The 18,639-nt window shown below is 34.2% G+C and overlaps 1 protein-coding gene across 3 annotated transcripts in view; it reads left to right on the top strand.

Annotated features, from left to right (window-relative positions):
- Window positions 1-18,639, top strand: part of TP53BP1 (tumor protein p53 binding protein 1) — a 210,370-nt gene that overhangs the window by 91,738 nt on the left and 99,993 nt on the right. For all 3 annotated transcript variants that reach the window (XM_056810349.1, XM_056810348.1, XM_056810350.1), the window contains exons 9-12: window positions 70-193; window positions 859-953; window positions 10,454-10,653; window positions 14,017-15,364. In XM_056810349.1, the coding sequence (XP_056666327.1) occupies window positions 70-193; window positions 859-953; window positions 10,454-10,653; window positions 14,017-15,364 (1,767 nt within the window). The remainder of the gene's footprint in view (window positions 1-69; window positions 194-858; window positions 954-10,453; window positions 10,654-14,016; window positions 15,365-18,639) is intronic.

Below are 18,639 nucleotides of genomic sequence, written 5' to 3'. Positions count from 1 at the left end.
GAGTAGCCTTCTGAAACTTCAATTATGTCTATCTAAGAAATTTAACTAGGTTTCTTTCCTCCTGATTAGCTCCTGATAATTGCTCTACTCCAAGGGTGGAAGATGGGTATTCTCTGACTTCCACACCAGCTACCACTTTGAAACTTCTGCATCTCTCTGGCCAAGGTTCTGTTATGCAGGAGAGCACCACGACGTAAGTATAGAAAATTATCTTAATAGGGAAGCATGTTCATAAGGTTCAGTGGTGAGAAAAGGTTATCTTCCTTTTAGAAAAAGATTAAAAAAGATTCTAAGGTTTATCTTCCCATCTGAGGGTGTCACTAGTGTTTGTATGTATTTAAAGATTCTGCATGCTGAAAAAAATATGGTACAAGTCTTTTCCCCTTTATTTGGGGAAAGTCACATACCCAAAAGAGGCATCTCCTGTTTTTGTATCTAATTAGGCATAGTCCTGTATCTTCTCTTCTCTGTAGCATAGGCTGAATAAGAAGCGATGTTCTAAGTGACAGTGGATGGATATCTTTTATTCATTTTCACCCTCATAATAGTATAGAGAAGAAGAGGAGTTTTTGTACCACAATGATTTCCAATTCTTTGGGAAAAAAACTTTTCATGTTCTTAGTAGGTAAATAGACAGTTTAGCAGTAGTTTATGCTTTTCAGATCTATTTCTTTAGGCGTAGGTCACATATTTTCTCTTGATTGCATTTGTGTTTATTTATCATGTCTTCTGAAATGAATTTGAAATTGGAAAGAATTACCATGTCAGAGTATTCTTTTACTTCAGGGTAGTGTTTTTCTGTTAGAAAAACAAACTCTTGACTGTTAGTAAAATAACCTGTTAATTTTCTGTATATAGGAGTTCACTGGATCTTGTTGCTCCTTCACCAGATGCTTTCCAACCCACTCCTTTTATTGTCCCAAGCAGTCCAACTGAGCAAGAAGAGGTAAAAGGTGAGAACATTTACTTTACTACCGAATTTTATTTTGTTCTAGAATAGTTTTAGACTAGAAGCAGGGATGCAAACCTCTATAATTTTAGAGCTTTTAATTTCCATGTGGGTGCCAGAAGACTGTAGTTCAGGATATATAGACTAATTTCTACTCATCCCATCAGTCAGTATAAATCTTTAAGCACCTACTAAGTGTCAGATTCTCTCAGGCACTGAGACTACAAAGATAAAATTGAAAACAGACCTTATCCTCAAGTAATTTATATTCAATTCAGGGAGACAATGTATATTCATATGTACATACAAAAATTCATCTCTCAGGGACATAACCTATTGTTCAATACTTCAATTCCTTGCTTTTCTAGCACCCATCCTTCTTCTGATATTTTACATTAGTAAAATCAAACACGAGCTGGATGAAAAGACCATAGTTTAAAAATACTTTAAAAATTAGTTAATAATAAAAGAGAGCCAAACTTACTATTACAGGTTTAATAATTTGTAGGGATATGTGAATGTTACATGAGGATTCTTGACTTCTTTGGGATTTTAAAACTGTTATTAGGGTTGTTGTCTTCCTCAAACGGGTCATCTATAGAAGGTAGAAGGAATTTTTTATTAAATCCATACCATCCTTGAAGACTTAACAGTGACTGAACATTTTTTTTTTCATTAGGACTACAGAATTCCTTCTCTGTTTTTAAGGTCTTTCGCTAGGCTGCATTTCGCTACTCTGTATTTCCTTTATTTTTCTATACTACCCTGCTTTATTTAGCTATTTCCCACGAACAAAAATCTTTGTTTCTTTCTGTCTCATACTATTATTTCATTTCCTTCTCTAAGACCAACATCTTGCCAAGCTCCTATCCTTCTAGCATTCAAATTGCTCCAGAAATCCCACCACCTCCACAAGTTCTCTTCTGATAAATTAGAAGGTAGGATTTTCACCTTTCACCTTCACCTTCGAATCATAGGATTTGATGATAATAATAATAATAATAATAATAAACATTTTTATAGTGCTTTAATTTTCACGAAGTGCCTTACTTTAAGAATGATCTCATTTACAAATTATCTCATTTCTTATAGAGCTAGAAGGGACCTAAGAGATAATATAGGCAAACCTCATTTTACATATGAGAGGAGTAAAGCTAAAAAAAAAGGTAAAGTGATGTGCTCAGTTTCCGTCTAGGGTTCACTTCTATTTTCTTGATGTTTGGTCAGTTTTCATGGGTTCAGCTACCATTTTTATGCAAATGACTACCAAATCTCTGCAGTCCTCATTTCCCTTCTGAGTTCCAGTCTATCTCTAGCTGCATGCTAGACATCTCCACTAGTTGCTTCGTATTTATCTCATGCTTACCATGTCTCAGACCTCATCTTTTCTCCTAAACTCATCATCCTAACTTCTGTTTCATTTGAGAGGACCTTCATTCTAATCATGCAGCTTTACTAATAGTTATCCTTGACTTTTCACTATCCAAATTTCACCTTCTATCAACTCACTTGTCAAGTCTTGTTGATTCTGTCTCCACAACATTTGTCATATTTACCCCTTCTCTCTCCTGAGACCACAACAACCCGAATTTACTAAGCATTACCTTCATCATTTTGTGCCTTCCCTGTATGACTGGCCTTTGAAATTTTTAAAAAATCAATTTTATTTACCTCTATTCCTCAACTCTTTGAAAAAGCATGAAAAACAAAACCATTTTAGACATATGTAGTCAAGGAAAATAAATTCCTATGACATAAAAAAAGACTTCACTCTGAATTTATGACTTTTTTATTGAGGTAGTTTGTATGGTTCATCACTTGAGTCCTCTAGAACTAATGTTAATTCCATTGACTTGATCAGAGTCCCTAAATCTTTCAAAGTTGTTTGTCTTTACAATAATAGCCTTACAATTGATTTCCCTTCATCTGATATTTCTTCTTTTCAGTCCATCTTCCTTATAGCCACTAAACCAATATTCCTTAAGCATAGGCGTGACCATGTAATTTCCCTGTTCAAGAAGCTTCACTGGCTCCTTGTTGCTTCTAGGAAAAATACACAATTCTTTGTTTGATATGTAAAGACATTTTCAGATAGGTGATAGTACTTCTCTTCACTCTTTGTTCCAGCCAAACTGGCCCACTTCTCATTTCTTATCTACATTGTATCTCCTGGGGCAGCTAGGTGCCTCAGGGGGTAGAGCGCTGGTCCTAGAGTCTGAAGGACCTGTGTTCAAATCTAGTCTCAGACATATCCTAGGTCTGTGACTTAGGGCAAATCACTTAACCTCAGTTGCCTAAATCCTTGCAAGGTCTTCTGACTTAGAACTGATGCTAAGACAGAAGGTAAGCAATATCAATAAAATCAATAAAACAAAAATAAGCAAGCAAACGATTAAAAAATCCCAATGTTACATCTCTTGTCTCAAAGCATTTGTAGAGGCTATCTCTTCCATAATTGTAATGCTCTCGTTCTTCATCTCTTGTCTCAAAGCATTTGCAGAGGCTATCTCTTCCATAATTGTAATGCTCTCATTCTTCATTGCCTTTTTGAACCCTTATAACCTTTATGGGTTATAGTCAATTCCAAGAGGCCCATCATGATTCTTTCCCTATTGTTCTGACCGTACAACCCTTTGTGTTTATTTTGTGTATGTTTTGTGTTTATTTGTCTTTGTACATGTTTCCCTTAGTTGAATGTAAGCTTCATTATTGTTTGTTTTTTTCCTTTGCAACTCCAGAACCCAACAGTTCTTGGCACATAGTATGTGCTTAATAAATGCTTGTTGAATTTAATTGAATTGCTGGGATTTTGAAACCAGGTATCCTGAATTTAAATCCCGGATTCAATTCTATGTTTTTCTCTTTAGGTAAGTGTTAGTGCTTGTATATAATGTAAAAAATTAATTCTTTGTAAAGTCCTTTTTTTCTTAAAAAAAAAAAAAAGACATGAAATCTATAGAGGATTCTGCTAGATCTCTTAAGTCCTTTTTCAGATACTGAGCAGACAGTAGGACTGGTGTTGCAAATTTTTGGGAAAAGTATTTTCTAATTTTTGTTATTAATTAGAAAGAGAACTGATATGAATATTTTGGTATATAATGGATCTCTGTTTCTGTCTTTGACTTCCTTTTGATATATGTCTAAGAGTAGGATTACTAGTTCAGAGACTATTAACAGTTTTGGCACTTAGTTGGTTTGTTTTCAAATTGATGTCCAGGGCAGTTAGAGTAGTTCATTATCTACCAACAATATATCTGTGTGGCTATTTTCCTGTCGTCCTTCTTATATAGTCCTGTCTGTTTAGTTTGCAGAGTGTGAGGTAAAACTTCAAATTGTTTTGTTTTGCATTTCTGTTAATATTACTAATTTGGAGCATCTTTTCAGATGATTGTTTTTAATTAGCAATTTTTCTTTTGAATAATGTTAGTATTCTTTTATCAGCTATCTATTGGGGGATGATTCTTGGTCATATATGCATATCAGTTGCCTATGTGTATGGAATATGAAACTTTTTCTGGTAATATTTGGTACAGATATTCTTTCCTATTTGACAGTTTTCCCTTTTATTCTATCCTTTTTGATTTTGTTCATTCAGTCTTTTAGTACCTCTTATTCTTCACCGAAACCAAAATGTCCTCCCTCTAATTAAATGCATTTAAAAAAATCCCTCAATACATGTCTTTGTAGTATATAGCACAACAAATTCCCATGTTAGCTATGTCCAAAAATGTATGTCTCTTTCTGTATCTTAGGTTTTTCACTTCTCAGCCAAGATATGTTTCATTTTCAATTTTTTGGATTTGTAGATTATCTTTATATTGATCAGAGTTCTAAAATATCTCAAAGCTACTTTTTAATATAATGTTCTTATCATCATATGAATTATAGTTTGCTTCTCTTTGTATCATTTATAAAGGAATTCCCACTTTCCTCTGAAATTCTGTTTCATCATTTCTTATGGTACAATATTTACCACAATTTATTTAGCCACTCCCCAATAAGAGGATACCCTCTTAGTTTCTATTTTTGGTTATCATGAATAGAGTTGCTATAAATATTTTTGTCCATATAGAAATCTTTTTTCTCTTTCTTTGATTTTTTTTTTTAGGGTATAGATCTAGGTAGTAGTGTTATAGCTGGGTTGAAAGGTATGCAGAGTTTTGTAATTTTTCTGGACATAGTTCCCTCCGTTGCTTTCTAGAATGACTGGTCCAGGATGTAGCTCCACCAATAGTGTGGTAGCATTTCTGTTTTCCCATAGTCCTTCCAGCTTTGTAATTTTCCTGTCAATATTTGTCAATCTGAGTATGGTGTGGGATTTTAAATGTGTTTTAATTTGCATTTATCTAATTATCATGATTGTTGATAGCTTAGATTTCTTTCTCTGAAAAATTTCTCTTCTTTTCTTTATTTATTCATTTGTGTATGTATGTATGTATGTATGTATGTATGTATGTAAACCCTTACCTTCCATCTTAGAATCAATACTGTGTATTGGTTCCAAGGCAGAAGAGTGGTAAGGGTTAGGCAATGGGGGTTAAGTGACTTGCCCAGGGTCACACAGCAGGGAAGTGTCTGAGGCCAAATTTGAACCCAGAACTTCCAGTTTCTAGTGCTGGCTCACAATCCACTGAGCCACCTAGCTGTGCCCTCCCATTTTGTTTTTAATGTGATTTTTTTTTTAATGTCCATTATGTATCCATTTGGAGCTTACCTGATATAATGTTTGAGGTATTAATAGATCAAATGCTAATTTTAGCCAGACTCTTATCCAGTTCTCCAGCAATTTTTATCAAAGCAATGCCTTTCCCCAAACTAGATTGTACATGTGTTTATTTGCTTTTATGTTATTTGCCTCATCTGTTCCCCTTTTCTACCTCAATTTTTTCCTAGGATCAAATTATTTTGATAATTATTGCTTTATAGTATAGTTTGAGATCTGGTACTACTAGATCTCCTTCCTTCCCATTTATGACATTTTTGACCAAATTTTTCTAAAGTTGAATTTTCCTTCCCCCTCTGCCCTCCTCCCCCCCAGTTTTATAAAGTAATACTTGGTTGTTTGGATGGGACTGAATGTAAATTTAGCTAATGTTGACATTTTTATTATATTAGCTCAACCTACCCATGAGCAGTTAATCTTTTTTTTTGTTTGTTTGTTTCAAAATCCCAGCAATTCAATTAAATTCAACGGGCATTTATTTTATTTATTTAAAAAAAAACCTTTACCTTCCATTTAGAATCAATATTGTATATTGGTTCCAAGGCTAGACAATGGGGTTAAGCCCAGGGTCACACAGCTGGGAGGGAAGTGTCTGAGGCCAGATTTGAACCTAGGACCTCCCATTTCTAGGCCTGGCTCTTAATTCACTGAGCTACCTAGCTGCCTCCTCAACAAGCATTTATTAAGGACACATTATGTGCTTTTTTTTTCTCTAATTATATAGCTGTCTTTATTTCTGCAAAGACTTTTACAGTTCAATTCATATAGTCTCTTTGTGAATCTTAGAAGGTACACTTTCAAGTATTTTATAACTTCTGCAATTATTTTTAATGGAATTTTTTTTTTAGCTCTTGTTGCTTTATTTTTTTTTATGTTACTATATAGAAATGCTTATGATTTAACTTATGCTTATAGATTTATGTCTTACAATTTTGCTGAAGTTATTAACTTATTTTTTAAATTTACTCTGGGTTTTTCTAAATATCATCATTTTATCTTCAAAATTAAGAAACTTTGCCTATTTTTATTCTCTCAAATTCTTTTTCTTGTCTCATTGCTTATCTGACATTTCTATACTGTGTTAAAGTGTTGACAATGGGCATTCTTGCTTTATCCTCAATCTTATTGAAAAGACTTCATTTTCTTTTTTTATATATAAAGTTTTTTTTCTTGGATTTAGATAAATAGTATTTACTATATTAAGAAAAGATCCAGTTATTACTTTATCCATTTATTTTTAGAGTTTTTAAAAGAAGTGTTGGCTTTTGTGAATTGTATGGGTTTTGTTCCTTAAGTTATTTTATATTTATAATTTTCTTTTGTTAAATCAGTCTTGCTTTCTTAGTTTTACTCAATCCTGTCCATAGTGCAGAATCTTTCCTAATATGTTGTTGTTGTTTATATTTTAGTTTAAAAAATTTATCTGTTTATTGGGGACATTGGTCTGCATTTTTTATTTTTATATTTTTGCTTTGTCTCTCTCATTGTGCTATCAAGACCATGTTTGTGTCATCAAGATTGGAAGGATACCTTCTTACTACAATCAGTTTATATAATGTTGAAATTAATTATTTTTGAATGTTTGGTAGAATTCACTTAATTCTTTATGAAAGATTTTTCCTTTGGGAGTATATGGCTTGTTAAATTTCTTTTTCAAATATTGTGTTATTTAAATAGACTTTCATCCTTTGTTAATATAGGTATTTTATCTTTTTATAATTATTGATTTTCTGTAAGTTATCAGTTTTATTAGAATAAGCAAACAAAATAATTTTTAAAAATTTATTTTTCAGTTGTAAGTTCTCTTTCATTTGATTCGAACAATGATTTTCTTTTTTTTAATTAACGGTATATTAGGTTTTTTGGGGGGATCTAGTTTTATTCATCAATTCAGTGGTCTTTTTGCTTGTGATTTTATTAATCTCTTGGAATTTTTTATTCATTGATTTGTTAGTTGTTTTGTTGAAAGAACAACTTAGAGATACAGATTTCCCCCTCAGAACTGCCATCATTTCATCCTATAAATGTGTGTTTATTATTTTGTTAGATGAAATTTTCCATCATTTTTATAATTAGTTAACCCACTTGTTTTTGAAAATTATTTTACTTAGTCTGCAGTTATTTTAAAATTCTTTCATGGTCCAATATTGAATATAACTTTTATAGCATTATGATCTATAAATTATGTGTTTTGTATTTCTGCTTTTCTACATTTTTTGTTGGAATTTTTATGCCCCAATTCATGTTCAGTTTTTGAAAAGGTCCTATTATATACAACTTAGAAATATATAAATTCCTTTCTGTTCCAATTCAGGAAGTATCAGTAACCAGTCATTTAAAATTTTTCTCAAGTTCTCTTTAGATCTAGAACTCTGACATTTTTGTCCTTTTAAAAACCTTTTTGATTTTCTTTAATTGAAATTATATAGTTTTTCTTTTTATGTTTTCTACCATCCTCTGCTTACTTAAGAAATTCTTCCTGTAACTCTTGTTGTGAAACATTCCTACTACCATTCTCCTAATTTTTAAAAAATGATAGGACTTTTTCTATTTAGGATGCATATCCATTTTGAGTTTATTCTAATATGTAGTATAAAAATGTTCTAAATGGAAGTTTTGCCAAGCTACTTTGTGGTTTTCCCAGGATTTCTTGTCAGATATGGAATCTTTCATCTGGCAACTGATTTATATTGAAATTCTCAAACATCCTTCTACTGTTGCTTCCTGTTCCTTCTTATTTACTTTATATTCTTTTTTTTTAATTTATTTTTTAGCCAGGACTAGTTTTTTTCCAGTTTAAAGATATTTTATTTTCCCAATTACATGTAATAATAATTTTCAGCATACATTTTCCAAAATGATAAGATACAAACTGTCTCCTTCCCTTCCTTCCCTTCCCTCAACTTGGAAATGGTACATTATTTGATTTGGACCATACATATATTATGTAAAACACACTTCCATATTGTTATAAGAGCACACTCGTACAAAACCAAAACTCCAAAATAAAACCTTTATTCACTGATGTGAAAGATAGTATGTTCTGATCTGCATCCATTCTACTCAATAGTTATTTCTCTGGAGATGGATAGCATTCCTTGTCACAAGTCTTTCAGAATTGTCCTAGATCATTGCATTACTGAGAATACCCACATTTTCACACTGTTTACTGTGTACATTGTTCTCCCAACTCTGCTTATTTTCTTTTACATCAGTTTATGCAGATCTTTCCAGATTTTTTTGAAACAATTTTGTTTATCATTTCACATAGCACAATAGTATTCCATCACCAACATATATCATAATTTGTTCAGTCATTCCCTAATTGATGAACATTCTTTCAATTTCCAATTTTTTGCCACCCCAAAAAGAGCAGCTATAAATATTTTTGTACAAGTAGGCTCTTTCCCCTTTTTTATTATCTCTTTGGGATATAGATCCAGTAGTGGTATAATTGGATCAAAGAGTATACTCACTTTTATAGCCCTTTGGGCATAGTTCCAGATTGCCCTCAAGAATGGTTGGATTGCTTCACAACTTCAGTACTAAATAGTTTTGATGATTATTGCTTTATAATTTAGTTCAAGGTCTGATAATGCAATGGTACATTGATACTTAAAACATTGTTTCCCTAAGAGTCTTCTAAAAGTATAATGCACTGCTTCTGGATGTTGGGGACTTTCCCCTCATTGTGGGTTTTTAAGTAAAAACTGAATGATTAAGTGAGTATGTTGTGGGAATTTTGTAGAGGTTTGGAGACTAGTTAACTTCTGTGGTCCCTCCCAACCCTGATATTCTGTCAATGCTGTCCTTTTATTTCTGGTGCCTGGCAATAGTACCTTGTACATGGAAGTTACTTAAATGCCTGTTGATTTGAATTTAGGGTGACACAGCATTTCATTGGGATTTGATGTTAGAGCCAGTCTTTTTAGTAAGCTTAGTCTTTGGAACAGATATGTAACTGGATTACAAGAGTTCTAGAGAAATTCAGGTTAGGTAGCAGTTAGGATAAATGATGTTCATGTTGTGAAGAAGACAGATTATGGAGAAGAGGGAGTCAAAATGAAGAGGACTGATTATTTAAAAATGTATCAAGAGTGGTTTTTCAATTCTAGTTCTGTTCTCTTTAAAATCTAGACATAGGCATCATTCTGGATAGCAAGGGAAGTTCTTAGTGACTTGAACTTTGGCAAGTGCTGATAGAGAGTAAGTAAGTAAAGAGGCACACATCTCCATTTGTGCTCTTTGTTTTGATGTCTTTATTTCTTGTCATAATTTGTTTCAATAAGTGATTTACTGGTATCCACTTTGAAGAATGGAGAACTTGTTTGCTATTCTTCAAAGTGCGTGGTAGGTAGAATGCTATTAAGAGGTCCATTCCTAGGCAAAATAATTACTCTAAACCAGGAATACCTTTATTAAAGTTTGTGTAATTCTTTTACTTGCATAATGGATGGTTTTATTTTTAATTAATACCAATTTAGTTTCCTTCTAAATTTCTTTAGGAATGTATATTTTTGTAGTGGAGTGAAATCCAATTATGTCTCCTAAGTGTTCTCACAGTACAAATAATAAATACTCCACTGTCTGGGTTCTATAAAATTTGGCCTTGAGGAATTTTTTAGGGTTTTCTTTTATCAGTTGAGGTTAATATGCTTTGAGGAGGGTGGTGAGTGTTTTGTGGCACACAGGATGAGTGGCTCCTGTCTTAAGCTTGAAGTGGCATAATAAGAATTACATTGGTTGTCTTGCAATGTGTTTTCCTTTTTTTTTTTAATCAGATGAACCGATGGACATGTCAGTTATGCCTGAAGAGGAAGGAGACATTCTAAAGAACTCCCTGGAAGAAGAAGCAATGGAGATAGAAAATCCTCCATCTGAACCAATAGTGATCCCTCAAGCCTCAACACCAGTATCACAGAGCACACCCCTCTTCACCTCTGAGCCACTTCCTGTCCCATCGCAGCCTGAATTTTCTCATGTGAGTATTTACAGCAGATCCTTACTTCTATTTATTTCACTATGCTAGTTTTATTTGGATTCCCATGCTGCTTGGTGGTTAGGATGGAAGTGTAGGAAATAAGATATGTGTATATACTTAGATGTAAATTTGCACACAGATAAACACAAATATTCCAATACCTTAATTGGTGCAACTTTTAAATTTTAATGCTTTTAGTCATGAAATACAAGAATAAAGGTTCTTCTTTTTTTTTTTTAAGGTTCTTAATTTAATCTTAGTGACTACATAAATGCTTATTCTTTCAGAACTCTATGGAGGAGTTATTTTAGTGTTGCTAGGAGAACCTCTGCTTTTAGTATTTCATGCATTTTAGTTTGCAGATGTTATAATAAGACTTTATATTTAAATTAGCAATCAAGAAATAGCAAGAAGGGGACAGCATACAGAATGAAATCATAGCTCAACTATTAGAAATTATATAAACATGTATTTTATTGAAGGGATTCCATCCTGTACAGTCCACTAATAGTGGAAAAATGAAGGCACAGAACTATATAGACACAGGATGAATTGTTTAAAGTATATATATTTTTTCAGTAGCAGCAGAATTTATTTTATTACCATTTGAAAGGGCAACCTTTTTTTTTTCTTCATTAACATGTTTTTTCTTTTCTTATGTAACTCAGGCTACTGAATCAAAATCATTTGAATTCTTATTATAAAAGATAGCAGTAAAGAGATGAAATCAGGACAGTAATTATTTTCCAGTGCTTTTCACAAAAGTGCTTTGGGAATTGCAAAATACTATACAAATAGAATATATCATTAGTAGCTACACTCTTGATCCTCTTTCTGTAGGTGGGGAAGATTTTTGATAATATACTATAGACAATTAGGACATCATTTGTGATTACTATACATATTAATTGGTTGACAAATGGGAAATAAAATGTAGCTATTTCAATGTTCAGCTTTGCCTAATAAATGTTTATTGAGTGACACTTAAGGGTACTATTTGAATATTGTTGATTGGGATCTTGGCTGGTCTGAACTGAAGTTGACCCTGGATGTTCACATTGACTTAATCTTGGATATTCTGTTTCAGCCCACAAGTATTCCTCATCATTAGTCCTCTTGAAGTTCAGCTAAAGTACATACCAGCTTTAATTAATAATATTTTTCCATGGTTACATAATTCATATTCTTTCCCTTCCCTCCTCCCTCCCCTCTACTGTAGTCAATGAGCAATTCAACTGGGTTTTACATGTATCATTGATCAAGACTTATTTCCATATTATTAATATTTGCAATAGAGTGATCATTTAGAGTCTTATCCACAATCATATTGGGGAGCCTTTTCTGAGTGAATGCCCAAAAGACAAATTCAAGCTGTCTGTGAGGCACCACCCACTACCCCTCATCCCCCTGCTTATTGGAGAGGGAGGAAGTGCTTGCTTTGAGCAGCTGGACAGGGGGGTATGCAGAAAATGTCTTCAGGTGCTGGAAAGAGGGGGAACAGAATAGCTCCTTGAGTGCCAGCTCTTCACCCATACCACATCTTTGCCAATGCTGGTATATACTATGGCACTGATGTTGTCCTTTGGGATTATGAGGACCAGAAATGACCATGGGATGAAACGGTCTTTCCTGGCTAGCACTTGTGAAATCCACTAAATTCTACTCTGTTTGAAATGCTATATTGTTAATATAGGAGTTCCCAATTCATGGGTTGTTGCAAAAATGAATGGATGGGGCAGCTGGGTGGCTCAATAGATAGAGAGTCAGGCCTGGAGACAGTCCTGCATTCAAATGTGGTCTCAGACATTTCCTAGCTTTGTGATCCTGTTATTTAACCTCTATTGCTTAGCCCTTACCACTCTTCTGCCTTGGAACTGATACTTAGTCTTGATTCTAAGAGAGAAGGAAAAGGTTTAAAAAAAATAGATTCTCATTGCAGGAGTTTTGTATACCAAACTCATTAACATTTACTGGAGATTAAAACTTATTTAGGATTTAACTACATATGTCTTTTGCATGATCTCTATTTTTATTAGAAGCTTTATTTGCTTTACTTAAGTAAGCCACATCCCCAGTCTGTGTTGCCTTCTCAGAGCAGAATGTTGAAGCTTTCATTGGTAGAATTTCAACATTCTTTTGGAACTAACTCGACCCATGTAACTTTATTTTGCCAATTTTTTTTCTAGTCCAGTCACTAATATTAAAATGGGATATGTCCTTTGTTGTTATATAAAATTGTGAGATTTTATTTTGGAGATTATGAGGCGTTTTTTGACAAATAGAGGTAAGTAAAGAATGTATTCTAAAAGTAGTTATCAAAAATGCCTGTCTAGGCTCAGATATGTGACCATTACAGCTAGGTGCCAATTAGTGCAAATAATGAAACCCCTGAAATAGTTGCATGTATTCAAATTTGTACTATACAAAGTTATGATTATGTAAAATATGGTAATTGATTTTAACCGAGTGGAAATATGCAGTGCATGTTCAAATAATGCAACTACTTTAGGGGATTATTAATTCATTTTAATTGGGATTCTGGCTGCAAATTTACCAAAATAATTTTTAAAAAAATTTAAGGCACTAAAATATAGAATGATATTTTGTATATGGGGTATCTGATAATCTTATTTGATTCCTCCCTGGATATTATAATTTTAAAATAGTAGCAAATTCATATTTTACCCACTTGGCATACAATTTTTCAGAATTTAAATTAAAAATGACATTTCAAAAGAAAAATTTGTTGAATTAGTATCTGTCATAGATTTGAATTGTAATCAGATTAATGACATTCATTACCTGCAATAATATTGGGAAGCAAGATGGTTACATTGTTCCTTCCTCGTGAAAGACTAAAAACTTGGGGAAAATATATTTTAAGTAATCATGTATTTTTCGTGTTTCATTGTTGGTGCTCTTCTTAAGATCGAGTCCATACACATACACAAACATACACAAGTTTGTACTGTTTTCATCATCATTTTAAAAGTGCTCAGTTAGTTATGTGACACCATATTGGAATTGTAAGCATGTATAGTCAAACATTTTGTTTTCCCTTCCTTCAAAAGGAAAAGTTATTCTCTTAATAAATATCTAATATGCATTCTGCTTTGCTTGTGTTTGTGATTTGGCCAGAGAACCAGAGGAGGAAATTGCTTTTTGTTTTGAGAAAAATAAATCTGGGTTTTTTTTTCCAGATACATTTTTTTTAAACCCTATGATTACAGACAAAATGCTTATACAGTTTTCTGGTTTCTAGTTTTTTAATAAAAGAGACATAGATTTTTGATGTGAATTATAAGTGAATGAAGCAATATAAATGTGAAGAAAAAATGAGATTTATTACCTTTTTTTTCTTAGGACATTTTTATTCCATCTCCAAGTTTGGAGCAGGGACCAAATGAAGAAAAGAATACTGAAGATAGATGCAATTCCTCTTTCTTAATGGAGTGTTCTAAGCCCTCACAATTAGAGGAAAAGAATCCCTCTGAGGATCTTGGACAGTCACTGACAGGAGAATCTTGTAAATTGATGCTTTCTGCAAGTGATTGTAGTCAGTCTACAAAGATGGAGAGTTTGAACTCCCAGCAAATTGATGAAGATAGTAAAAACATACAGATTGAAGATACTGAACCTATATCTCAAATTCTGGAGCCTAAACTTTGTTCCATAGAAAATTCAGGTATGCCAGTGAGCCCAACAAAAGACAGTCAAGAAGAGCTGGATGAAAACTTAAACAAGGCAGAAGATGACACAAAAACTACAAATGAAATTACCATATCAGCCAGTGAATGCAAAACTAGAGAAGAGATGGAGCATGTTTGTGTCCATTTCACTTGTGATTCAGGAAGCCAGGTACTTCTTTCTGAGACTCTTTCATCTGAGACTCTTCCATCTGAGGCTCTTCCATCTGAAGGTCTTCCATCTGAGCCTCACTTAAACACATTAGATCAGGAGGTCTCTATGGAGGTCAAAGAATATCCTACAGAGGAGAGGTCTTCAGTATCTGAGGTTGAAGAAATTCCTGAAACCCCTTGTGAAAGTCAGGAGGAGCAGAAAGAAGAGAAAGAAAACAGGGACAGTAGCCCACTTCATCTCTGTTTGACTCAGACTCAATCACCAGGATTATGCCTTCAAGAAAAAACTGTAGATCAAGAGTGCCAAGAGGCTATGGAAGTTAATACCAGTGTTAGTGGCAGTGATTCTCCCAAAAAACTGCAAATAGATGATGAAGAATTAGAACAGAAGGATCAAGAGGCTTGGGAGGCCACCTCAGAAGGCTGTGGTGTCATCATAGAAGAGAGAGTCACAAAAGATGAGTCCCCATCTGATTCCTCTCAGCCTTTTGTGGGAGAAGAGGGACACAAAGATACCCATTCTTATGAGGATGTTGATCCAAAGATAGAATCATGTGCTAAGAACAGTCTAAATGCTAAGGGAGAGAAGAGCCAAGAATCTGAAGGAGATCTGAAATCACTGGCTGAAGAGGAGAACCTTCAACAGTCTCTAATTTCTACAGAAAGAGTTGATGATGTACTGAGAACTGAACAAGAAGAGCAGCAGCCACAGTCTCTAGAGAAAGCAGACAGCTTGTTAATAAAACATTCACAAGTAGATACTGTAGAGGAATTTGGAAGTGAAGTAAAGGCCCAGCAGCTTGGGCAAGCAGCTGACCACAGTCCACAGAGTCCCTGTGAAAGCTCCATTGGTAAGTGCAACTAATAGATATGTTATTTCAACTGATGGATTGGGAAGCTTAACCATTCATTTTTGAGAGGTGGGAATTCAGAAGGCTAAAGCTTATTATTGGAGCTGACTTGGGCAAATATTAATAGGGAGTAATAATTAGCAAATTGTCAAACAATCATTTGTTTGGACTGAGGACTTCTTTGACTTCTTTACCAACTATAACCCTTCTGCCTTGTACTCATATTGCTGCTTGAATTTCACAAGTATATGTAAATTATACTTATCTTGCTTTTTTTAGGGGGAGAAATTATAGTAATGGGGTAGAGAACATAGCCACATTATATTTTTAGTAGAGTTCTAGAAGTAATAGGTATTCATTTGAATATCCTTCATAGTCAAAGTTGAAACAGGTCCCTAATTAAATAATTTACTTACATTTGTTTTCCCTTTAAGTGTTATTAGACCAAGTTCCCAAGTATGATTCAGCATATCTATGTGTGTGTACATATGTAACAAATAAATATACACATATATATCTTAAGACTTGAAAGCTTTATTATGGTGTGTTTGTCCATCTTTTGGGATCCAATTTAGGATTATAAATTATTTTGAACTCTGTTATATGGTACCTAAAAGTAAGGGTATACTACTTTCATGTGTTGTCATGGTACCTAGGTGCTCTTAATTTTCAAAGGTTATGTTAGTGGAATTATAAACTCTGATAGGTTGTTCATATCAAAAAGATTTTCAGCTATGGGCATTGTGTGGTGTAGTGGCTCATTGTTGACAGGTTGGCTGGGGATGTTTATTTTTTCCTTTTTTATTAAAAGGTCCATTTGTTAAGGAATAGAGGTGGTTGCAGATTGTGTGGATTTATGGAGTATTCTTACCAATAAAATCACTGATCCTTGAGGTATAAATATAAATGTAGTACTATGTGAAAGTGTAATTAAAAATGTAATATTTGTAAGAGACTAAGAATTGGCAACATAATGTTTCCATAAAGCTGATTCTAGAGTACCTAAAGGCAGAGTCAACATTTGGACAACATTTCCATGATATTAATTCTATAAAATAGGTTCTTTTAAAGTATTTAAATTAGTTATGGTAAGTATGCTGAATTACTGCTTTGTCTGAGTAAATTATGTAATCTATGGATTTTTTCTTAATTTTCATCTTTTCTGACTTCGTTCTGTTGCCTTTGACACTATTACCCTCTTCTCCTTAGTATTTTCTTCTCTTAAGGTTTTTAACAGTACTATTTTATGAAACCTGTTAGAACTCTCCTCATTCTCCTTTACTGGATCATTATCAAGGGCACACCCGCTTATCATATCTTTCCCACAGAGCTCTGTCCTGGACCTTTTTCTCTTCTCCCTCTAATATTATTTCATTTGGTCATCTCATCAGCTCCCATGGAGTTCATTTTTGCCTCTATGTTGATGATTTTCAGATCTTCTTATCCTACCCTAACCAGTCTCCTGACTTCTAGTCTTACATGTTCAATTGCTTTTTTGAGACACCTTGAACAATAAACATCTTAAACTTAATATATCCAAAACTGAATTTTCTTTGGTTCCTTCTAGGCCTTCTTTCCCTAGCACCTTCCCTATTATTGTAAAGGGCATCACTGTCCTTCCAGTCCTTCAGACTTGAAATTTAGGAGTCAAGCTGGACTTCTCTATCTCTCATATTTAATCTTCTACCAAGGCCTTTTAATATCACTTTTGCAACATCTCTTGAATACTTTCCCTTCTCTTTCCTGATACTGCCACTGGTTGATGCAGGCCTTCACCTAATGCTTGGACTATAACAAAAATCTGCTGGTGGGTTTGCCTGTCTCAAGTCTCTTCCTACTCTAATCTTCATATTTTTTCTGTGTTTTTCATCTAGTCACAACTACCAACATAGCTTTTACCCAAGGCTCTTCCCTGAGCCCTATTCTCCTCTTTCAGCCCATACCTCTCTGCTGACCCCTAGTCTTGTATCTCCTCTTATCTCTTGGACACTCAAACTAGATGGTCTGCATCTTAAACTGAGTACACCCAAAACTGAACTCTATCTTTTCCCTAGAAGCTTCCACTACTACTTACTCTAACTCCTGACCTTAGGTGTCATTCTCTACTCACTCTTTCCTCACACCACCATATTCTATCAGTTGCCAAGTTTTGCTAATCTACCTTTTCAATAAATGCCCCCCTTCTTTGACATTGGCACCACCCTGGAACAGGCCCTTATGCATTCTCTTCATGACTGAACTATTGCAGTAGCCTTCTGATTGGTCTCTTCCAACTTCAGTCTATCCTTCCAATAGCCGTCCAACTGATCTCAAAATACAAGTCTGATTGTGTTATATCCCTGTAGCAATCATTAAGTAAACTCCAGTGAATCCTGTCACCTCCAGGATCAAATATAAAATCCTCTGTTTAGTTCTCAAAGCCCTTCATAGTCTGACCTTCTCACACCTCACTGTCCTCAGATCTAGTAACACTGTCCTCTTTGGTATTCCTCTGTCAAGATACTCCATCTCTGGGGCAGCTGGGTGGCTCAGTGGATTGAAAGCCAGGTCTAGAGATAGGAGGTCCTGGGTTCAAATCTGGCCTCAGACACTTCCTAGCTGTGTGAGCCTGGGCAAGTCACTTAACCCTCGTTGCCTAACTCTTACTGCTCTTCTGCCTTGCAACCAATACTCAGTATTGATTCTAAGACAAAAGGTAAGGGTTAAAAAAAAAAGATACTATATCTTCCTATTCAAGGTCTTTTTATTGACTGTCCCCCATGCTTGGAATTTTCCTCATCTCCATCTCTTGGCCCTAATACCTTCCTTCAAGTCTCAGCTAAAATTTCACCTTCACCAAGAAACCTCAATGCCAGGGCCTTCCTTATGTTAATTGACTCTAATTTATTTTGTGTATGTACTGCTTGTATATAATTGTATGTTGACTCTTCCCTGTTAAAATATGAGCTCTTTGAGATGAGTTATTTTTTTCCCTTTCTTTGTCTCCCCAGTGCTTGGCATAGTAAATGCCACATAGTTGGTGCTTTATACACATTTGTGGACAGATGATAACAGCATATTAAAAGAGGCATGGTTTTATTCCAAAAGTATAGTAACTTTATTTTTTTACCTTTCATCTTAAAATCAATAATTTGTATTGGTTCCATAAGGGCTGGGTAATGGGGATTAAGTGACTTGCCCAGGGTCACACAGCTAGGAAGTGTCTGAGGCCAGATTTGAGGCCTCCAAGTCACCTAGCTGTCCTTTAGCAAACCTTTTCTTCATATAAACTTTTG

The sequence above is a fragment of the Monodelphis domestica genome, chromosome 1, assembly GCF_027887165.1.
Source record: "Monodelphis domestica isolate mMonDom1 chromosome 1, mMonDom1.pri, whole genome shotgun sequence".
Lineage (NCBI taxonomy): Eukaryota > Metazoa > Chordata > Mammalia > Didelphimorphia > Didelphidae > Monodelphis > Monodelphis domestica.
This window is presented reverse-complemented; position numbering and strand designations above follow the sequence as displayed.